Genomic DNA, 19,909 nt, shown 5'->3' with positions numbered 1-19,909 from the left:
CTTGACAGGCACAAGCGACACTCGAAGAGATAGCAAGCCGTGCAGCGAAAGCGAGTGTCGATTGGCTGTTGTCGCAGAGCCAGGTCGGTTCCTGGCCGAAGGGGGGAAGGCCCTTGTCGCCCGAAGCTTTGTGTCGAGCAGATCCCAGGCCATGCCGGAACGAGAAAGGCACCCGCTAGCCCCTCTCTGCCAGTGCTGCTCCTGCTCCGGTACCTGACGCATGCCACTGACGATTTCATCCGCAGGCTCGTGTGCTGGTGTCAGCGTGCGACGTCTGCTCTATCCTCCTCCACCCGCTCGTCTTCCCTCTCCTTCCTGACGCCCTCTTCCCCTCTGGCTCTTCTCTTTAGAATCCAGGCCCGCGCTGCTCGATTACCACCCCAGGGCACGGTCCGACAGCTCTAAAAACCCCGCGAGCGTCTATCACTGGGGATACTCCGCACACCCCCACGCACGCCCGCAGTCTCCGCCGCCGCCGCAGCAATGGTTGTCTTTGACGGCCACACGTTCCTCACCGAGGAGGAGAAGCGCCTCAAGGAGGATCGCGACCGCGTCAAGTACTGGAAGAAATGGGGTTCCTACCTCGCAGAGCGCCAATGGGCCACTGGTGAGACCTCGCCTGTCTTCTCCGGTCACAGCCAGGCTTGGCTTCTGGATCCCCAGTTTACGGGCCAATTCAACTAACCAACCACGTTTGAACCATAGTTCGAGAGGACTACAGCGGTGATGGCGATGCTTGGAGTCGTGAGTCTTCACAATGCGAGATCCTCCGATTCCTCAGATCATTCTTTAACAGCTGTCCGCTTGCCAGACTTTTCGCACGACCACGCCCGATCTCGCGCATACCGTTGGGGAGAAGATGGCATTGCTGGTGTCTGCGACACACATGGTCTTCAGAACATTGCATTCGCATTCTGGAACGAAGAAGAGTATGTCACCCGGCCAGGTGAAGACTTGAGGAACTCGTGCTTACATGATCGTTTTTGAAGTCCATTCCTGAAAGAGCGGCTTTTCGGGCTCTCAAATCCCCAGGGTAACCATGGCGAGAGCATCAAAGAAGCCCACTTCCACCTCGACAATACCCCGGTAAGCTTTCTTGTGTACAATTACGGATGAGAGAACACCAACTAACTTATTTTTTGACCAGACTGTAAGCCCAATTCGGATTGATTCTCGGATTTGGACCTCCACACTGACACAGCCCAGCATTCCTACATGAAATTCCTCTACAAATACCCGCAGAAAGCTTTCCCGTACGAAGATCTGCTCAAGACCAACGGCTCGCGTAGCAAACAAGAGCCCGAGTATCAGCTCACCGATACCGGCATCTTCGATGAGGACCGCTACTGGGACATCTTCATTGAGACCGCCAAGGACGATGACGAGCCCGACGAGATCCTTTTCCGAGTCACTGCCTGGAACAGAGGCCCCGACCCAGCCCCATTGCACATCATTCCTCACGTCTGGTTCCGAAACACTTGGGCGTGGGGTCGTGAGCCCGAAGACCGCAAGCCTTCAATCAGCGCTCATGGCGAGAACATGGCCAAATCGACCCATCACTCTCTCGGAGACCGTTATGTCCTTTTGTCACCATCCCCAGGTGTCGGCACCAGCGGCGAAGATGTGCAGCCAGAGCTGATCTTCACCGACAATGACACCAACACCGAATTCTTGTACGACCAGCCCAACAAGGTTCCGTACGTCAAGGACGCCTTCCACAACTACATCGTTGGCGGGAAAAAGGAGGCTGTGAACCCAGCTCAGACAGGCACAAAGGCTGCAGCCTGGTTCTCGTTCAATGAGTCGGGTGGTGTCGGGCCCGGTGAATGCGCCGGTGAGTTGTTACGGAAGCCAGACTCTTGTGACTTTCGCAGTTGAAGCTAACATTTGCGGCAGTCGTGCGCTTTCGCTTTTCTAAGAAGAACGACAACTACCTGGACGAAGAGGTTTTCGACGACATCATTGAGAAGCGCCGTGAAGAAGCCGACGACTTCTACTACCGCCTCAGCCCTCTGCCCATGACCGACGACCTCCGCAACATCCAGCGTCAGGCTTTTTCCGGCATGATGTGGTGTAAGCAATACTACCAGTTCATCTGGGACCAATGGGCCAATGGCGATCCCGCGCAACCTCCTCCGCCGCCAGAAAGAAAGGCAATCCGAAATGCGCAGTGGAAGCACCTGCACATTGACGACATTCTCTCGATGCCGGATTCCTGGGAGTATCCATTCTTCGCCGCTTGGGACAGTGCCTTTCACTGTATTCCTCTGGCCATGATTGATCCCGACTTTGCCAAGAAGCAGATCGACCTCTTTACAAGAGAGTGGTACCTTCACCCTAATGGGCAACTTCCTGCGTAAGTGTCAAGTGTAAAGTCTCTCGGGAAAGCTCGTGCTAATTCTATCACATAGCTACGAATGGAACTTCTCGGACGTCAACCCCCCGGTACATGCTTGGGCTACTTTCCGGGTCTTCAAGATTGAGCGGAAACTTTATGGCAGGCAAGATCTTGATTTCCTGGAGCGTGTTTTCCAGAAGCTGCTTCTCAATTTCACGTGGTGGGTGAACCGAAAGGATATGGACGGCAAGAATGTCTTCGAGGGTGGCTTCTTGGGACTCGACAACATCGGCCTTTTCAATCGTTCCGAGCCTCTCCCCACTGGTGGTGTCCTCGAACAGGCTGACAGCACTGGCTGGATGGCATTCTACTGCCTTTGCATGCTCAACATTGCGCTTGAGCTGGCCAAGCACCGCCGGACATATGAGGATATCGCCTCAAAGTTCTTTGAGCATTTCATCTTCATTAGCGACGCCATGACCTTCAAGGCTGGCAGCAAGGACGAGAAGTCCCTCTGGAACGAGGAGGATGGCTTCTACTACGACGCCATCTCTTGGGGTGGCCCGTGGAGTCAACAGCTCCCTGTGCGGTCCTTGGTCGGTCTGATTCCGCTCTACGCGACTTTGACGCTGGAGCCGGAGCTTATCAACAAATTGCCATCTTTCAAGAAGCGGGTAGAGTGGTTTATGGAGAACCGCTGCGATCTGGCGGAGCGGAACATGGCCAGTATCAGAAAGAGGGGTAAAGGCAACCGTATCCTGCTGGCAATGGTCAGTAAGGACAGACTGGAGAAGATTCTGAAGCGTATGCTCGACGAGAACGAGTTCTTTTCCGATCACGGAATACGCTCGCTCTCGAGGTACCACAAGGAGCACCCCTTCTCTATGGATGTTCACGGCCAGAAATTCTGCGTCGGGTACGTACCTGGCGACTCGGACAGCGGACTCTTTGGCGGCAACAGCAACTGGCGAGGCCCCATCTGGCTCGCTGTGAATTTCCTCCTGGTCGAGTCGCTCCAGCGTTTCTACCTCTTCTACGGACGAGATTTCCAGGTTGAGTGCCCGACAGGATCTGGTGACTACATGCACTTGGGTCATGTTTCCGAGGAGATTCAACACCGTCTACAACACTTGTTCGCTCGCGGTGACGATGGCCGTCGTAGCATCAATGCGGGCAACGATATGCTGGACTTTGACCCTCACTGGAAGGATCACATGTGGTTCCATGAGTTCTTCGACGGCGACACTGGCCGCGGACTCGGAGCTACACATCAATGTGGCTGGACCGGACTGATTGCTCGTATGATTCATGATACGGGGTAAGTATCATCCCATTCCACGCATCCACAAGGGCCCGATGCTAATAGTTTCAACAGAATCAGCTGTCGTCTCCCTCAGACTCCCAGGACGCCAGGTGTGGGCATGTCGCACTACTTTGATGACATGCTCAGCCGATCCGTGAACCTTGATAGCCCTAAGCAAGAGAAGCCGCGCATGCGTCGGTCGTCGACTGCCAGGTCTATTGGTGCCCGTAGCGATTTTGATGTGGAGGACGAGGATGAGACTAGGAGCATAGTTGATGAGCCCGAGAGCTACGAACAAAAGGCAGAGCGCGAGGCCGAGCTGCAGGAGGCCAACTCGCACATGCACCAGTACATCTCGGATCAGCTGGAGCGTGTCAAGTCGAAGCAGGACCGCGAAGGCATGATTGCTGGCGACGAGTTCGAGGCACACGCTTCAGACTAGAGTAGTTGGTGTGTTCCTAGGTATCCCACATCATCATGGAGAGGAGGCATTTTGGAAAAGGGAGTACTTGCAAGCATAAAAGGAGCTTCTTGCCATACATACTTAAAACAGTCTCAAACAAATTTACAGTAGATAGAAACCAGCATAGCAGGACACGCTCAGATCAAAGTTCAGACCCAAAAGATATACAATCCGACACAGATCCTGACAATGGCCCCAAGGAATTGTTATCCGTGATTCTCACATGCGGAAAGCGGCCAAACAATCAAGAAGAGAGGCATTTCCAGACAGACTTGTATGACTGGTTGTGCCTGGGATAATTCAAGGCCCAGCTCGGGAAGGTGCAACATCCGAAATCAGCCCATTCCGCTCAATATCAAAATCCTGCTGTGATCTGTCAGCACTACCGTTTGGATCAAGTATTTCTTGCCGCACGTCTTCTGGGTGTTCGAGGCAGACTGCATGTACCTTTTTTCGGTTCGGATTGGGAGCGACAGTGGTCAATGTCGCTGCGTCGCGACTGACCACCAGCGCGACTCGACTCAGAACCACCGTGGAAAGTGCGAGATAGTGTTTGCGGAAGTTGCAGGTTCACGTGAGCTCAAAGAAACGGATAAAAACCAAATCCGAGTCGAGGTCGGCGGCACAAGGTGTACCATTTGAGGGAAAGAATTGCAACGTTCGGGACGCGGCCCCCGGGACAACCTAGATATAGGCGGGACTCTTGCCCCTAGACCCTAGGAAGACGACAACGGGGTACCGCTATTCCCTTGTGTGCCTGTTTCCCAGCGGCATTGTGTTGGGCCGAGCACGTCATAGAGCAAGGCAGTGCCGAGGATAGTAATCATCTATTTCATATTTCGACAACATCTATACACGGTTGGTCTGAACTCGCTAGAAGCAGCATCTCACGAGAAAAGAGCACCCTTTGAAATAGACCTCTCTCACATCTCCTCCGGTCCTGCCGACAGTACGTCTCCAATCCCTGCGCAGGACGTCCCCATTCGCCAGTCCGCATCGCTCTTGGTTGCTTTTCCTCGTCCCTTGGTTCGGGACACGACGACAAAGTACAAAAGAGATTATATTGGAGTTTGATAATTTACAGGGTGTCAGTGAGGAGCTTGTTGAGCTTGGCGATCTTGGAGGAGACGGAGAGGTCGATCGTCCGGTCGCCAATCTCGACGACAAGTCCGCCAAGGACGTCGGGGTTGACCTCGTTGGTGACCTTGAGCTTCTTGCCGGCGCCGACGTACTGGGACTTGGAGACGGCGGTCTCGAGGCGGCTAAGGGTCTTGCTGTCGAGTTGCTGATTGGGGGGAGAACAGTAGACGTCAGCATGTGTGCCAAATATCATTTGGAACCGAGTGACTGGACTTTGGAGCATACCTGGGCGCTGGTGATCTTCAGCTCGACCTCGCCGCGGGCGGCGCTCATGATCTGGCTGAACTTGTCGACGATGCCGGGCAGTATGCCGAGGCGGTTGTTCTCGGCGAGGGTCTCGAGGAAGTTCTTGACGGTCTCGTTCGAGACGCCGGCCTGCTTCTGCAGCTCGCCGACAATGGCGCTCTTGTCGGCATCGCTGAGAGTAGGGGTGCTGAGGATGGAGGTGAGCTTAGCATCCTTGGCGAGGACCTGGCCGAGGTTGGTCAGGGCGCGGGCCGTGGGGTCGATGGCGGAGGACTTGACGGCGGCAGTGTACTAAATCACTCATGTGCGTTAGACGATGATGCTTTTCGTGATCCTAGCTCCCCCCCACCAGCAAGTCGCGCAGGCCAATTGCAGAGCCAATTGAGCCATCTCAAGAAGCCCTCGGAAGCCACTTGAGTAGGCTGAATTGGCGCGTGGCATGTCGTGACGTTGCTTTCGGGTTGAGTGTGGTTGCGTACCAGAGCAGAGGCGTAGGTGCCGTCAAGGCCAAAGACGGCAATCGGGGGCTTGACGTCCTGAGCAGCGGCGGCGGCGGCATAGGAGCGGACGGGAGCGCGAGGGGCGATAGCCCGCTTGGGAGCAGCAGCTCTGATCGAGCGGAAGGCTTGTCGGGACAACATGGCGATGCAGGCGGATGTCGAGATGCGTGGAGAGGGACGGAGGAGAGGTTGCAGATGTTCGTAGAGACCAAGCTTCACTACGGGTTTGACTAGCCTGCGTCGTCTTGCAGAGCGCCTCGACAAATTTCCGGGCCGGCGGATCAGGTGACTCGGCGGGCGGGCGGGCAGCCAGCGCTGCTGCACTCAACCTGCCCAGGACAGCAATGGAGGCGGGCGGCACCCAGGCGCAAGCCTCGTTGTGGCGGTGCTGCCAGCGCGAGAACACCCGATGCACAGAATGTGGCTCAAGAGTTGTGCACGCTTTACAGTCAGCTGCACAACGCGGTTTTATGTATATGCCTACATCAGACCCAGCGGCATGGCTGCCCAAACGCCCTGCAGGCCATGGCCCAGAGATACCTGACCACGCTCTCTCCACTGTTCTCATTGCTCAACCGTGGGTCCAAGGTTGCCTTGTTTGCCTTCTCACGCCCGCGTCCGCGAATGGGAGCATCCTGAACCTGCTGCAAGGCGCACTGGTGACCGCTTCCTCACAGTCAAGCAGACCACTCGCGCCTCCCTCTGGACGGTCTCCCCTGGCCCCAGCCTCGACCTGTGCAGCAGTTCGTGAGCTTTACAGCGAGATCCACCTCTGCACGTGCTGCGTTGGGCATCATCACCCATCCCCGGACGACGGAGTACAGCCCGGAGATCCTGTTTGCGCTTCTCAATAGCGTGGCCTCACTCGTCTCTTGTTGCAGTCGCGTCTGGCTCTGCGCGCGTGTCAACTCCTGCTGGACCTCGCATGTCTGTCGTCCGTCACAGTATCTGTGCGCAGTCGCTCCTTCTTGTCCAAACCTGGAGAGTTTTCTTGCCTGGATCTGCCGTGGCCTGTCTTGCATTATCTGGCTGCTTGTGTCCTTGTTGGTGATCTGGTGTTGTCGTCTGCGACCACCGAGACAGCAAGTCAAGCACAGGCACAAAAGCTTTCATCGCGCGGTCCCAGGAACGCAGGCTGACCTGCATGTGGGCAGACTGTGGCATCCTACCACAGGACCTGTTCCTCTCCTGGACAAAAACCGCTCGCGTGCCTCTGCTCCGAGGAAGTGACCTCTCGTTCCCTGTCCCAGCAATTTGCGTTTCTTTTATTGTTCCGCCACTCTCTCTTTCATTCTGCTTGGCCACTGGAGCAGCCTGACACCGGGTATACTTCTCTGACCCATCATGGTAGGGCCCGGACATCACTCGTGAAAAGATGGGCAGAGAGAAGAAGAAGGCACCGGCCGCCCCCCGGATGCTGGCTGCTCAGGCTCGCCGGGCTAAACATGAGCGAGCCAAAGGCTACAAAGACGGCGTCTGGCAGAATCTCACGGCAGTGAACCCAGCTCCCACGCTCAAGCACAAGTCTTATTACGAATCGATGCAAAACACGGAAAAGAAGAAGAAGCTCGACTTTGAGGTACTCTCTCAGCAATCCGTTCGAAGTCGGCCGCGCCAACTAACGAGTGTATCAGATCTTGACGGACCGGGAGCCACCTCCTGGTTTTGAGTTCGTGCCAACAGGACATCCCGAGTTGACCAATGCCTGCAAAGAACTGTCTCGGGAGCAAGATGCTCTCTTCTTCATTGTATCCGTACGGGCTCTCGCGCTTCCACGCCGTCTTCCGGTACTAACCTTACTCTTCCAAGGATTCCAAAGATACAACGATTCTCGATCATCACATGAACCGTGTTGGTTGCCACTTTCGACAGACTATTGTTGATGAAGCCAGGCAAAACCTCCAGAGCGCAGGGATCCTCTACCAACCTTCCGTACCAGGCTTGCCGGGCCAACCAGAGCCCATTCCAAAAAGCCAGACCGAGATCAACAGACAGGCCGATGCGGTCTTGAGAGACTTCTTCCCACGAATTCCAAACACTGACAGACATGAGATCATTGCTCATGCATTTAAGAAGGTAAATGGCTTCGGTGAACTTTCTCAGCACCCTAGCAATCTTGCCATCCTGCCGGCCTGGTCACTGACACTTCTACAGGATGGCAAATTTCATGGCGAGTACAAGGTCGGCATGGCAAAAGACTTGACACTGGCTCGACGTGTTCAGCTTGCAGCGCTTGCCCACATCCGCCACACGATGACCAGATATGATGAGCTGCTGAAAGAGACTGATTGGGCAAATGCCCGGAAAGCTGTGGAGAAGCCGTGTCTCGACATTATCGTCAAATGGCGAGGCGACGAAGAGACCGGCAGGGATCAGCTAGACGAGATCCTGAGAGAAGTGATCGAGATCTCTGACACTGACGACGATTCCGAAGACGAGAGCTCTGGACTTCAGAGCCCTGACTATGGATTTACCGACCGATCTGCGGCTGCTTCGCCAATGGTGACATCGACCTCGCACACGCCGTCCCGGCCGGCTCAGCCCTCGTCGATGGCACCTTTCCCTGCGCCTGCCATGCTCAATTGCCACGATCCGGCGACGCCTCCCAGGCACAAGGCTATGGTTCCAAGGTCTGAGAGAAGGACCGCGCGCAAGGCAGCGAAAGCCGCTCAGCGTTTTAAGCGGTACGCTGCCGCAGCTGATGCAATTGCGGACGAGAGAGCTCTATCTTCTTTGCACCCAGCTCCGCACAGACTCTTGGACAGCCCTCGGATGGGCGATGCGTCAGTGTCAAAGGCCTTTCGTCAGGAGGGCAGTGGCAGCAGCAGTTCGATCCTACCGGTTGGCCGTAGTGGCTATCCGGCCGAGTATACTGACCGGATATCGAACCAGCCCGGCCATGCTGTCATCGCGCAGTCTGACCCGCTCAGGCATGACGCACCATTCTTCGTGCAGCGGGTTGTCCCTGCCTCAGTAGGGTTCGAACAACTGTCCGAGCGAGCTCCGCCGCGGGCGATCCATGTCACAAGAGCGCAGCAGGAACCGCTCATGACTTATTCAAGAACGGCCTTGCAAGACCTCCTCGTCCCGTCCGTTGAGCCTGCTTCACCTCAAGGCCCTCCTCCAGCGTTCTACCCGTTAAGGGAAAGGCATGGGCACCTGCATGAGTCCGCATTACCGCCGCCTGATGACCACTCATCCGGCGGTCATGCAGCGTCTGCTATAACTCAACCCCAGTTTACGGCTCACAATGGAAGCCACCGTGATCATCGCCCGGCAGTGACTTTCTTTCCAGAGGATTACGAGCGGCCATCTCGACCTACGTTGGTCCCTCTTCCCACTTCAGATACTGCCCATGACCGAGTGGCGGCAGGATACTCGTATCAACAAAGCGAGCCAGCAAGGACGGTCATCACAACTGAGTCGATGCGACCACGCATCACGGAGTATTATGGACAGCACTCAGGCGAGCGTGAGCACTTCGGCTCTGGCCTCGTTAGTAGCCAGGCCAACCCAATCGTCGTAAATGACGATGCACCCCGTTACATTGAGCGAGAAGGTGCCCGCTATGTTCCTGTGCGTCAGGGACACGCTATGAACTCGGAACGACATTACCTCGTCGAACGCCGTGGCTACCACGATCTGCCGTCTGCGTCGTCAGCAGGATATGTCCACGAACCGACGCAACGGAACGAGCCAGTTGTTCTCGCTTCCTATACCAACCGCGCGGGCCCTACACACGAGCAGCACCGCACAGAAGTTTCCACGGCAGAAACGAAGTCACATTTCGGTGATCATCACTTTGGCGACCATGTACCACAGGGACACGGCTCATTGGCGTATGAAAAGCTACAGGCTGAAGCCGTGAGTGGCTTTGCACGGGCTCCTGAGCATCCAGGACCTGCTTCTGGTCCTGTATATGTTGATTCGTAAGTTATAGGAACACGGGTCGTCTTTCGAATCCTGGTACTGACAAACGTATACAGCCGTCATTCTATTGTCCACTACGAGCCGATGCAGAGTGGACAAGGCTTGCGTCCCCACAGGAACGTCATGGTTCAGCCTCGCCCATCCGAAACCCAACCTGCGCAAGAGCCATTCTATGTAGGACGAGTCCCCGTGCAGAATCGACCCGTCCAAATACATCAGGCATTGCAACCAGTGCACCTGCCCCACGATTCAGTTCCTCGCGAAGTGATATGGGTAGACGACTAAAGAACCAACGGCAAACTTCCCCGCTTGATATCACGAGTGCGGTCCAGTATGACGATGAAGATATAGACAGCTGCGGGAATGGCGGTTGTTGACGTGGGGACCTTCTTCCTTTGGAACAATCATGGCATTGAGATACCCCGGCGTAATTGTTTGCTTCGCATGTGGTTTAGAAATGGCGTTCTGTTTCACCTGTAGATTAGCACGACGCAGCGTTGCACTAGAGTGATTGGATCTGGTAGATGATAAAAAAATATCCTGGACTGTCATCAAGACCATGTCTCCTGAACAACACTTGATTGTACCCAGTTTCTAGCTTGTGCTCGTAGCGTTGGACACTAAAGAACGCCAACCTATGTGTCTCTATTCTCGCCTGTGGAAATAGATGCATATATCGATGGACGAAGCCAACCCAGGATAATAAGGAGAAACACCAAAGGAGCAAAAAAGAAATGATGAAGCAAGGAGAAATCAACGGGAAACGCCTTGGGATCTATAAATGCTTCCGCTCTGGCACAAATGAAAGCTGTGCCTCAATTCACATGAATATTAAGCCAGCATGGCTTGTCTTTCTGGCTGTCTCTGCTTCGCCTTGACGAGCTGCTCATCTTCGGCAGCCTGTGACGCGGGCAGAACAGTGTCTGGCGCATTAGGCAGGACCGCAACGGGGCTGGGCCCATTGACCTCGGCCTCGAGGGCGGCCAGCTCGTCCTCGACTTCCTCCTCGTCCTGGTTGGATATCCGGCCGCCGAGCATCTCGCTGACTTCCTGGATTTCGGGGTAACATTACGTCAGTTCAAGGGTTATTATAAACGGAGTGTGTCTGGAGCTGCAGCCAACGCCAGGTGCAGATGGGGGGAAATCTGCGTCCATACCTGTTGATACGCCACCGCGTCGGCCGTCTCGCCCATGAGCTTCTCTACGTGCTCGATGCCGCCCATCTCGGCGTGGATCTCCTGGAGGACCTTTGTGCCCTGCTGCAGGCCAAACACAATGTCCTTTTGTATGAGGGCGAACTCGACGTTGCGGGTGAGCTGCTCGAGCTGGTCCAGCTGGGCGTCCGTCTTGGCGAGGAGCGACTCCTGGTACTTTTTGCGGCGCAGGGCCAGCAGCGCGCGCTTCTTGTCCCCCGCGGCGAGCATCTGCCGCGCAATGTCGGTCTCCTTGTCGGTCAGGACGGTGATGCGCCGCTGGTACTGGTGCAGCTTGTCGCGCTGGATCTTGAGGTCGAGGATCGCCTTGTCCTGGGCCGTCACTTTGCTGGGGTTGTTGCCCATCTTGCCCGTGCTGTTGCTGCTGGCGACGACCACTCCAGTGGCATGGTCTGGAGGGGGCTTGGTCAGGGAGCGACGACGACGACGCCGACAGCGACAGCGACAGCTTCAGCAGTCGTCAGAGCTGAGGTAGGGGACAGTCGTGAAGAGGATTTGACAGGGGAAACGGGAGTCGTCGATTCGAACTGGAACGTAGGGCCGAAGAAGATTCAAGTTGGTGGTCGCGTGGAGGGGAGTGCCCTGAAGCCGGAGCTGGGGATTCAAGATGCGGGAGAGCACGCGGTGGTGCTGGTGGTGCCCACTATCGTCATCGGAACCGGGAGCCAACCCCCCCGCATGCCATGCTCTGGCGTGCGTCAGGTGCGCGGATTCCCATGTGCCAGGGGATGCACAAGCCGCTAACCTATCAGCCTGGTGGGGAAGAGTCCCCACACCAATGCCCCCAATTTTGTTGGGACTCCATGATAGCCCTGTGCTAACATTGTACAGCACTTCTGAGGCAAGACCTGTGGTGTCTTGAATAATGGCAAGTTCTCTCTCATCCTGCCACGAAAATCTGGCAGAGAGCCTTCGATGTCTAGCTAACTGGGAGTAAAGCACCGGCCCATCCAGAGATACTTACGCTTAACCAAGGTGTGCATCCTGCATAGGGTACTTCTAACCTGCAGTACTTCTCAGAACGGGGTGCGCAATGTCACCAGTCATGAATGTCGATCATTGCAGCTCCAAGAGATGCCATAATTTCAGCATGACTGTAATTCAAGTTGCAACATTGCTGCTTACATGTCGAGCTTCTCAGCACTGTTGGCCACCAGCTCTGTGACGTCTCCAATCAGTCTCGACTAACACGGCAGTCGCAGATCGAAGACCCACTTTAAAGTTCTGGCAGAATTTATTTCGCACCTTCAGCCTGCAAGGTACATCTTGATATCGTGACCCCGGGCTGTCAGATATCAGAACAATCTGCACCATACACGCCAGAAGCCCAGAGGCAAAGCCGCATCTGGAGACTCGCAGATCGTAATGCCGCCCCAAATGCTCCAAGGCCTGGACCGGGACGTGTACCAGATCATCCGCAAGTTCGAGGACGAGATTGAGAGGGACAACGAGGGCCTCACAAACAAGAAACAGCCCAAGTTCACGGTATCGGGCGTGTACGATGCCATCAAGAGGTCAAACTCGAGCCTAGCCCGGCAGAAGAAGAGACCGCTGGAGGACTCCATCGAGAAGGTCCTGCGGCTGCGCAAGGCCGAGCGTCTCGAGAAGGACGAGGAGGCCGCGCTCGAGGAGGCATCAGCCGAACCCGCCAAGCAGGACGGCAAGGACTACTCCCGACTGCTCAACAAGCAGATGACCAAGAACTGGAACGTAGCGAGGAGGGAAAGGCCCTCGTCACCAGAGGCCCAGGCAACCGAGACCGGGGCAGAGTCCACGACCGCTGAGCGGCAACCCAATGGCGAGCCGAAGCTGAAGCGCCGGAGGGCCGAGAAGCCCAAGGAGGACCGCAGCCCGCCCTCGGACATCTCCCTAGTCGATCTGGGCGGTATGGACGAGGCGATCCAGGTGCTGGCCGAGACCATCGCCCTGCCCATGCACCACCCCCAGATTGCGGCAGCTGGCATCGAACCTGCGCGCGGCGTGCTCCTCCACGGGCCTCCTGGATGCGGAAAAACGATGCTGGCCAAGGCCTTCGCGGCGGATCTCGGTGTCGCCTTCATTCCGGTGTCTGCTCCTTCACTGGTCGCTGGCATGTCCGGCGAGTCAGAGAAGAAGATCCGCGAGCTGTACGAGGAGGCTAAGAAGCTCGCTCCGTGCTTGATTTTCATCGACGAGATTGACGCGATCATGGGCAAGCGCGAGAACGCACAGAGAGAGATGGAGAAGCGGATAGTGGCACAGATGCTGACATGCATGGACGATCTGGATCCGGAGAGCATGGGAGGCAAAGTGGTTGCGACAATTGCCGCCACAAATCGGCCGGATAGCATCGACCCGGCACTGCGGCGAGCGGGCCGTTTCAACAGGGAAGTCAGCTTGGGCATACCGAATGAGAAGGCGAGAGAGGCCATTCTCAAGAAGCTGTTACAGAAGTGCAGAGTGGTAGAGGGCATGGACTACAAGCAGATTGCGCGGAGGACACCTGGATTCGTCGGAGCCGATCTGAAAGATGTCGTCTCTACAGCCCAGAGCGACCTCATGCGAGACCTCATGTCCGAAATCATTTCACAAACACCATCGACAGATATGGACGTCGACGGGGACGATCAGCAACAAGAACAATTATCAGCGCCGATCCGACTGATTCGGTCATTGGCCGCTTCCAAGGGCACGCTGATACCTGAGGACAAGATGATCCTAACCATGGAGTACATCATGAGCGCGGTGTCCAAGGTACAGCCATCTTCCAAGCGAGAAGGCTTCACAACGATACCAGACACGACCTGGGCGCACGTGGGCTCGCTCCACGATGTCCGCGAGCAGCTCGAGCTTGCAATCGTCAAGCCCATCCAGAAACCCGAGATGTTTGCCAAGCGCGGTCTCGAGGCGCCCTCGGGCGTTCTCCTGTGGGGGCCGCCGGGATGCGGAAAGACACTGCTCGCCAAAGCCGTCGCCAACGAATCCAAGGCCAACTTCATCTCGGTCAAGGGCCCCGAGCTTCTCAACAAGTACGTGGGCGAGTCCGAGCGGTCCGTCCGGCAGGTCTTCAGCCGCGCGCGCGCGTCAGCGCCGTGCATCCTCTTCTTCGACGAGCTCGACGCCCTCGTCCCGCGCCGCGACGGCACCTCGGTCGACGCCTCGGCCCGCGTGGTCAACCAGCTCCTCACCGAGCTCGACGGGATGGGCAGCCGCGCGGGCGTCTACGTCGTCGGCGCCACGAACCGACCCGACATGATCGACCCGGCGATCCTCCGGCCGGGCCGCCTGGGCACCAACATCTTTGTGGACCTGCCCGACCCGGACGGCCGCGTGGACATCCTGCAGACGCGCATGCGCCGCCTCCTGCCGAGCTACAACAACATGGAGCTCCTGGAGCGCGTGGCGCGCGACTCGCGCTGCGACGGCTTCAGCGGCGCCGACCTGGACAACCTGCACGTCGCGGCGGGCAACGCCTCGGTCCAGCGCGAGGAGAGCGGCTCCTCGGTCTCGGACTCGCTCACCGAGGAGGATTGGGATGCCGCGCTGCAGAGAGTACGGCCGAGCGTGTCGCATATGCACGCAGAGAAGTTTAGGAACCTCAAGGAGACTGGGTGGGAGTAAAAAAGCTGGGAGGTCAAGTGTGTCATGTGTGGTCAGAGTCTTGGCTCGACTGCGCAGATTACGTCACAACTTGAGTGGTCAGATTCCCTTTTGGTTACTGCAAAGGGAGCAACGTGGACATGAGAAATCAATAAATAAACAAACCCGCGATCTTTGCTTCTGCTGTATGGTTCGCCTATGGTGTCGTAGCCATCTTCGCCCTGATCACACTGTCTCTCGTGAGCGGAACGGAAAAGAGTCATACACCATTTGTTTATACAAATGACACGATGCAGTTTCCGTCAAGAATATTCCAAAGATGAGCCGTTACCTGCACGTGCTTTTTGAGTTTACCGATCCTGGACCCTTGAAAGGCCTAGGCCACGCGAGATGGCATCGGACGCTAGAGGGACAGGCCATGCGGATAGTCACAAACTTTATCGTGACTGCGCTCTGCCGGTGTTTGCTCTTTTCCTCAAACGGGGCGCCCGCGCATGCTTATCTCGAGAGCATATACTCTAGGCCATCTATGAGACACATTACCAAGTCACATAGGTTTATCTCACAAATAACCAATCAATGATATTGGGAAAAGATGTTGATCTTTTTCGCCCCTTAACGGCGATGCAGAAACATGTTTCGTTATTGGTATACAGATCTAATGCGAGAATCCAAACCACCGCTTGAAAACTCCAGCCCAGACCTCCCCGCTTTTTCAAAAAGGTTACAAAAAGGGGAGATATTCTTTGCGCCGGCGAAGGTAGACGAAGGTAATACTGTCGTTATCCGCCGTGGTGCTTGTTGTTGCACACGCCCACCCTGGCGGCGTCGTAATGAGGTCGCAAGGCAGGGGCACCGCCAGAGTGTCTATTCTATATGTACAGAACTAGCTGGTCCCATTCTACGCATTTCTTATCGTTACAAGTCGTGTCGAACAATCGTTTAGGCAGTAGCCTCCTTCATGAAGCTGTAGGGAGTTGTTAGCAGCCGTCCACTGTGAGAGGCGAGTGCATCAAAAGGACTTACGTGATCAGGTCGTTCCTGTCCTTGTCCTTCTTGAGACCACCGAAGGCCATCTTGGTGCCAGGGATGTACTTCTTGGGGTTCTCGAGGTACTCGAACTGCGAAGGCGGTCAGTCACTGCACAGTAGCAAGTTATTGTTAAGACTGTTGCTTACCAGAGTGTTCTCGTCCCAGGTGATACCCTTGGCCTTGTTGGCGTCGGTGTAGGAGAAGCCGTCGACGGAGCCAGTCTTGCGGCCGAAGAGACCGTGGAGAGCAGGGCCGACCTTGTTGCCCTCGCCATCCTTGAGGGTGTGGCACTGAGCGCAGCGAGTCTTGAAGAGGTTGGCACCCTTCTTGGAGTCACCTGTTGGATTGAGTCAGCTAGCGTTCTGGTTTGGATGAGCTGTTCCGCAAGGTCTCGTCGGAGCCGTTCTCGATCTCTGCTGTCACATTTCCTGGCAAACCTCGGCTCGTGGTAATGCTGCCATGTCGACTCGGTGCCAATGGGGCCTGCACGGTTCGCAAAGACCGTCGCAAAATGGCGCAGGGGGCCAAGTATGGTTCCTCGTACCACGATGACCGCGTGAATCACGACGGCATCATGGACGGTGGCCACGGCATTACCCGTCGCCAAGGCTTCAGCGGCGTCAAAGATAGTGCAGTCACACAGCGCAGGAAGTATGCAGGTGTGTCGGCAGAGAATCGAGTGGTGCGCGGGTTCACCAAGACGGGAGGAGCGAGTGCGCTGCGTGCGGATGAAGCAGGATGAGACTGACCTTCCTTGAATCCCATTGTGGCGGTTGATGTGGTGGATGTGGAGAGGATTAGGTATTAGACGTTGGTGTGAGGACGTTGTCGTCGTGCAGAGGTGACAGACGGTGAGAGGATGGGAAGAGGAGGAAGGGAGTGCGAGGAGGGCCGGCTGGTGAGCGCGAGAAATAAAAAAAGGACTGACATCGATGAGCGGCCAATGACCTGACTTGACCTAGGCTCCCTTCCAGGTTTGCGCCGTCCAGGAATTTCCGTGACCAGGCACGGCAGCAAAAGGTACATGGACCCCAGCGCCGATGCTGGGTGGGCGGCAAGGTACCAGGAGGGCGCTTGGGAGGTCTCGGGGTTGCGCCGTGGCAGCGATGACGCCGGGAGCGCAGGCCCTGGGCGGCGCTGGACAGGGCAGGCGCAACCTGGCAAGAGCGAGGGACGGCGCCCACTCGCGCAGCGACCCGCCATGGGCCGAGCCAATGGCAGATCGGTCGATGGTCAGGGCGGGACCGGCGGGCTGGAAAATCCATCGCGGTTTTCCCCGGCGCAGACCGCCCGCCCACGCCACGCCACGCTCCCTTTGGTCCGGGGCAGCCCGCTGTCGCCTCTTGCACTCTCCAGGGCTGGTCTGGGCTGGGCTCTGCATGACAGCACGAGTCGCTGGTGATGGCCTCGTGACGCACAGGAACTGCAGGCAGGGCCCTGCCCTGTGGCGTCATTCTGCCAGGCATCTGGCGTCGCGGCAGCTACTATACAGCAGAAGCAGCAGCAAGACAGTACAGGCCTACGACAAGTCTGCTCACATTTACTGAGGTGGGCAGGCATTCTCAGCGCTTGTCGGTCCCCTGGCTACAACGTGACGTCCCTGGAGCCGAGACGCCAACAGCCCCGGACTGCCCAGCAGACCTGGAGCATCAACTTCATGGTTGATACCCATGAGAGACTGCTTCTCATTCAAGCACAGGCTGTCTTGCCCGATTTGCAGTCTATGGTATCATCCATAATTGTATCCAGCACATGTCCAGACACCAACCGGTCATGACGGTTCCCGCAAGATTGTTTCGTTTGCATCCCGTCGAAACATCAAACCATGTGGCCACCCACTCCAGATGCTGCCAGGAGACAGCTGCCCCGGGTATGGTCCTTGTTCCCCTTCCCGCCCACTTATACTGTCTGGTGCATGACTGGGCGCCTCTTTGTAGATTCATGCGAGTGCCGTCTTCTCTGGGATCTGCTGGTGTGCTCCCAGGCACATTTTGGCTAGGCGTGTCTTAGTGCTGTGTGCATAATGTTGGACCCTTGCTCCGAAAATCTAAAGAGACGCGTCCATTGGCTCTCGAGCACCACGCGCTCCAATGAGTCGAGGGAGCCTTCTTGATCTTTGAGGCCGGCCCAGAGAGTCCAAGCAGTCAGTTTCTGCGTCGAGGAGTTCTTTAAAAGTGCTCGACAAGGCCTTCTGCCTTGCCACTTTTTCTCCCCGTCGTGACTGCCGAATTCACCATCGTGACGCTAAGCCCGCAGATCCAAGCCAGGATCCTGCCGCCCTCGCCCGCCAAACTTCGCGGGGCCGTTGCTCAAGAACTGCGCACCGACCGGCTCAGGCCGACAGCACCTGGACCACAGCCAGCTCAGCATGGCGTCTCGATCAGCCCAGATCCCTCGCTTCCTCCTCCCGCAAAGCAGCCCTGCCTGGCGGGCTGCCGCGGGTCGACCTGGCAGCTTTCCCAGGACTTTCACGCCAGAACAGACTCGGCTTCTCCTCCGCTATGCGACGACAGCCTCAGCGCCAAAGGCGGCGGCCAAGCCCGTGAGCAAGGCTGCCCCAAAGACCACGACAAAGGTCACCACAGCAAAGGTCACGACGGCCAAGATCACCACAAAGGCCGCGCCGAAGGCCACCCCTCCCAAAGCGACGACGACGACGACCAAGGCAGCATCAAGGCCTGCGCCAAAGGCGACGGCGACAGCGACCACAACCAAGGCAGCCACCAAGACAGCTGCGGCCACGGCGAAGACAACTACAGCTACACCAAAGACGCCAGCCTCCAAGCCAGTCCTGACCACGAAGCCTGTCACAGCAAAGACAACATACACGCCGCCGTCTCCTGCCGCCTCCTCGCCCGCGAATCCTGTCAAGACTGCTCCTGCAGCGACGAGTACATCTCGGCCAGTAGCGGCAGCAACCCCGCCACCAAGTCCGGCAACTACTGCAGCGCCCACATCCTCACCAGCCGCAGATGCGTCAGGTTCCCTGCCGGCGTCCCTGGCGGCTGACCGGGCTGGCCCGATCATCCTAGAGCAGCCAGATGCCTTCAGACCGCCGTCACACGGCAAGAGGCTGCCGCGTGCGATGCCGAAGCACTATGGAGGCGGGCCGACGGCCGAGGAGGTGCAGGCACAGCGCACAAAGCAGTACCCGGGCATGCCGCCGCCGGAGAATACATGGTCGCACTGGTTCATCAACAGCCGGGGCATCCACCTGTTCATCACCCTGGTGAGTAGCAGCCGAGTCCCTGCAAGGCACACAGAATGAATTACACAACCCGCAGGAGGCATCATAGCTAACACAAAAATGATTGTCAAAAAAACAGGGCACGCTGTCCAGCCTGGCCATCTATACTTTCGCCACAAACTTCCAGGCCAACTCGCAGTTTGCCGACATGGTGCCGCCCATCTCCGAGTTCCCGCGGCACCCGTTCCAGTACATTGGCGTGTGCATTGACGTGCTCAAGCTGCACGAGGAGCACGAGTCGGCCATCACGGCCGAGAAGCGTCGCCAAAAGGTCGAGGACGTCGCCAAGCGCAACGAGTTCCGCAAGGCGCACGGCCTGGAGCCCGCGTCGGGGGTCGCGCCCTGGGCCGCCAAGTCTCCTGCTCCAGCTGCTGGTGATGATGTTGCGGCTGTGGAAAGCCAAGCCGCGACGACCACAGACGCGGTCTCGCAGCAAGAAGCGCCAGCTAGGGCTGACAAGGCCGGCCCAAGCTCGCTGGCAGAGACGGGCGAGTTCACCGAAGAAGGGAAGCGCAAGAAGTTCCTTGGCATCTTCTGATTTTCTTTTGCCCTCGTATGTCTGCAGTCATCGGGCAGAGTGATATAGTTGTACACGATCATGCCGAACTATTGATGAGGAGAAAATGGGACAATGTGTAATCATGTATCATATGAGAAATATACCAAGAAACCATGCATAGACCGATACTACGGCAGGCTTTCTGTAACCCAGCTTAGAAGCAATTCCTCTCCCCTCTTCTTTCCTTTCAAGAAAAGGGTTATAAACAAGGGTTCATACTCAGAAATAAAATGTCACTTTCTAAGTCGATGATTCTGCAAGTCCGGCACAGGGCCCGAATGAGCTTGCTTAATACGCTCGGGTGTGATCGTCTTGTGATGTCTCCGTCTCTAATCTGTAGCAATTATCCTGAGCCTGA

At 56.7% G+C, this 19,909-nt stretch overlaps 7 protein-coding genes across 7 annotated transcripts; 4 read left to right on the top strand and 3 right to left on the bottom strand.

Moving 5' to 3' along the window:
- The first annotated feature begins 261 nt into the window (after window positions 1-261).
- Window positions 262-4,298, top strand: B0I36DRAFT_379657 (family 63 glycoside hydrolase). The gene is made up of 8 exons (XM_046160781.1): window positions 262-607; window positions 706-744; window positions 812-929; window positions 990-1,089; window positions 1,207-1,834; window positions 1,897-2,356; window positions 2,412-3,656; window positions 3,714-4,298. The coding sequence occupies exons 1-8, from the start codon at window positions 484-486 to the stop codon at window positions 4,081-4,083; spliced, it is 3,084 nt and encodes a 1,027-aa protein (XP_046018797.1). The 5' UTR covers window positions 262-483; the 3' UTR covers window positions 4,084-4,298.
- A 533-nt stretch (window positions 4,299-4,831) lies between these two features.
- Window positions 4,832-6,241, bottom strand: B0I36DRAFT_311369 (ATP synthase delta subunit-domain-containing protein). The gene is made up of 3 exons (XM_046152366.1): window positions 5,970-6,241; window positions 5,470-5,781; window positions 4,832-5,389 (listed from the first exon to the last, which is right to left on the bottom strand). Exons 1-3 carry the CDS (start codon window positions 6,129-6,131, stop codon window positions 5,183-5,185), a joined length of 681 nt encoding a protein of 226 aa, XP_046018796.1. The 5' UTR covers window positions 6,132-6,241; the 3' UTR covers window positions 4,832-5,182.
- A 1,124-nt stretch (window positions 6,242-7,365) lies between these two features.
- B0I36DRAFT_358007 (uncharacterized protein) lies at window positions 7,366-10,098 on the top strand (the record flags this gene model as incomplete). The annotated part of the gene is made up of 6 exons (XM_046157888.1): window positions 7,366-7,569; window positions 7,625-7,738; window positions 7,800-8,066; window positions 8,145-9,803; window positions 9,889-9,919; window positions 9,977-10,098. 6 exons carry the CDS (start codon window positions 7,366-7,368, stop codon window positions 10,096-10,098), a joined length of 2,397 nt encoding a protein of 798 aa, XP_046018795.1.
- A 380-nt stretch (window positions 10,099-10,478) lies between these two features.
- On the bottom strand, window positions 10,479-11,741 carry B0I36DRAFT_379654 (charged multivesicular body protein 6). Its single transcript, XM_046160780.1, has 2 exons — window positions 11,078-11,741; window positions 10,479-10,970 (listed from the first exon to the last, which is right to left on the bottom strand). Exons 1-2 carry the CDS (start codon window positions 11,477-11,479, stop codon window positions 10,752-10,754), a joined length of 621 nt encoding a protein of 206 aa, XP_046018794.1. The 5' UTR covers window positions 11,480-11,741; the 3' UTR covers window positions 10,479-10,751.
- A 1,447-nt stretch (window positions 11,742-13,188) lies between these two features.
- B0I36DRAFT_311364 (P-loop containing nucleoside triphosphate hydrolase protein) lies at window positions 13,189-15,106 on the top strand. Its single transcript, XM_046152365.1, has one exon. The coding sequence runs from the start codon at window positions 13,226-13,228 to the stop codon at window positions 14,732-14,734; it is 1,509 nt and encodes a 502-aa protein (XP_046018793.1). The 5' UTR covers window positions 13,189-13,225; the 3' UTR covers window positions 14,735-15,106.
- A 192-nt stretch (window positions 15,107-15,298) lies between these two features.
- Window positions 15,299-16,670, bottom strand: B0I36DRAFT_311362 (cytochrome c). Its single transcript, XM_046152364.1, has 4 exons — window positions 16,495-16,670; window positions 15,892-16,082; window positions 15,740-15,834; window positions 15,299-15,680 (listed from the first exon to the last, which is right to left on the bottom strand). The coding sequence occupies exons 1-4, from the start codon at window positions 16,508-16,510 to the stop codon at window positions 15,656-15,658; spliced, it is 327 nt and encodes a 108-aa protein (XP_046018792.1). The 5' UTR covers window positions 16,511-16,670; the 3' UTR covers window positions 15,299-15,655.
- Window positions 16,671-18,113: 1,443 nt separating this feature from the next.
- On the top strand, window positions 18,114-19,530 carry B0I36DRAFT_344431 (uncharacterized protein; the record flags this gene model as incomplete). The annotated part of the gene is made up of 2 exons (XM_046156257.1): window positions 18,114-18,974; window positions 19,072-19,530. The coding sequence occupies 2 exons, from the start codon at window positions 18,114-18,116 to the stop codon at window positions 19,528-19,530; spliced, it is 1,320 nt and encodes a 439-aa protein (XP_046018791.1).
- Window positions 19,531-19,909: the final 379 nt, after the last annotated feature.

This window comes from Microdochium trichocladiopsis, assembly GCF_020744255.1.
Source record: "Microdochium trichocladiopsis strain MPI-CAGE-CH-0230 chromosome Unknown B0I36scaffold_1, whole genome shotgun sequence".
NCBI classification, from domain to species: domain Eukaryota; kingdom Fungi; phylum Ascomycota; class Sordariomycetes; order Xylariales; family Microdochiaceae; genus Microdochium; species Microdochium trichocladiopsis.
This window is presented reverse-complemented; position numbering and strand designations above follow the sequence as displayed.

Excerpts from the sequence above, each read along its gene's own strand:
- B0I36DRAFT_379654 (XM_046160780.1), bottom strand. The coding sequence starts at position 11,479 with ATGGGCAACAACCCCAGCAAAGTGACGGCCCAGGACAAGGCGATCCTC. Across the intron at positions 10,971-11,077 it reads ACGCGGTGGCGTATCAACAG|GAAGTCAGCGAGATGCTCGG; the intron begins GTATGGACGCAG and ends CCCGAAATCCAG.
- B0I36DRAFT_311369 (XM_046152366.1), bottom strand. The coding sequence starts at position 6,131 with ATGTTGTCCCGACAAGCCTTCCGCTCGATCAGAGCTGCTGCTCCCAAG. Across the intron at positions 5,782-5,969 it reads GCACCTACGCCTCTGCTCTG|TACACTGCCGCCGTCAAGTC; the intron begins GTACGCAACCAC and ends TGAGTGATTTAG. Across the intron at positions 5,390-5,469 it reads TGAAGATCACCAGCGCCCAG|CAACTCGACAGCAAGACCCT; the intron begins GTATGCTCCAAA and ends CCCCCCAATCAG.
- B0I36DRAFT_379657 (XM_046160781.1), top strand. The coding sequence starts at position 484 with ATGGTTGTCTTTGACGGCCACACGTTCCTCACCGAGGAGGAGAAGCGC. Across the intron at positions 1,090-1,206 it reads ACCTCGACAATACCCCGGTA|CATTCCTACATGAAATTCCT; the intron begins AGCTTTCTTGTG and ends GACACAGCCCAG. Across the intron at positions 1,835-1,896 it reads CGGGCCCGGTGAATGCGCCG|TCGTGCGCTTTCGCTTTTCT; the intron begins GTGAGTTGTTAC and ends CATTTGCGGCAG.
- B0I36DRAFT_311364 (XM_046152365.1), top strand. The coding sequence starts at position 13,226 with ATGTCCGGCGAGTCAGAGAAGAAGATCCGCGAGCTGTACGAGGAGGCT.
- B0I36DRAFT_311362 (XM_046152364.1), bottom strand. Across the intron at positions 15,835-15,891 it reads CCTGGGACGAGAACACTCTG|TTCGAGTACCTCGAGAACCC; the intron begins GTAAGCAACAGT and ends CCGCCTTCGCAG. Across the intron at positions 15,681-15,739 it reads GACAGGAACGACCTGATCAC|CTTCATGAAGGAGGCTACTG; the intron begins GTAAGTCCTTTT and ends AACTCCCTACAG.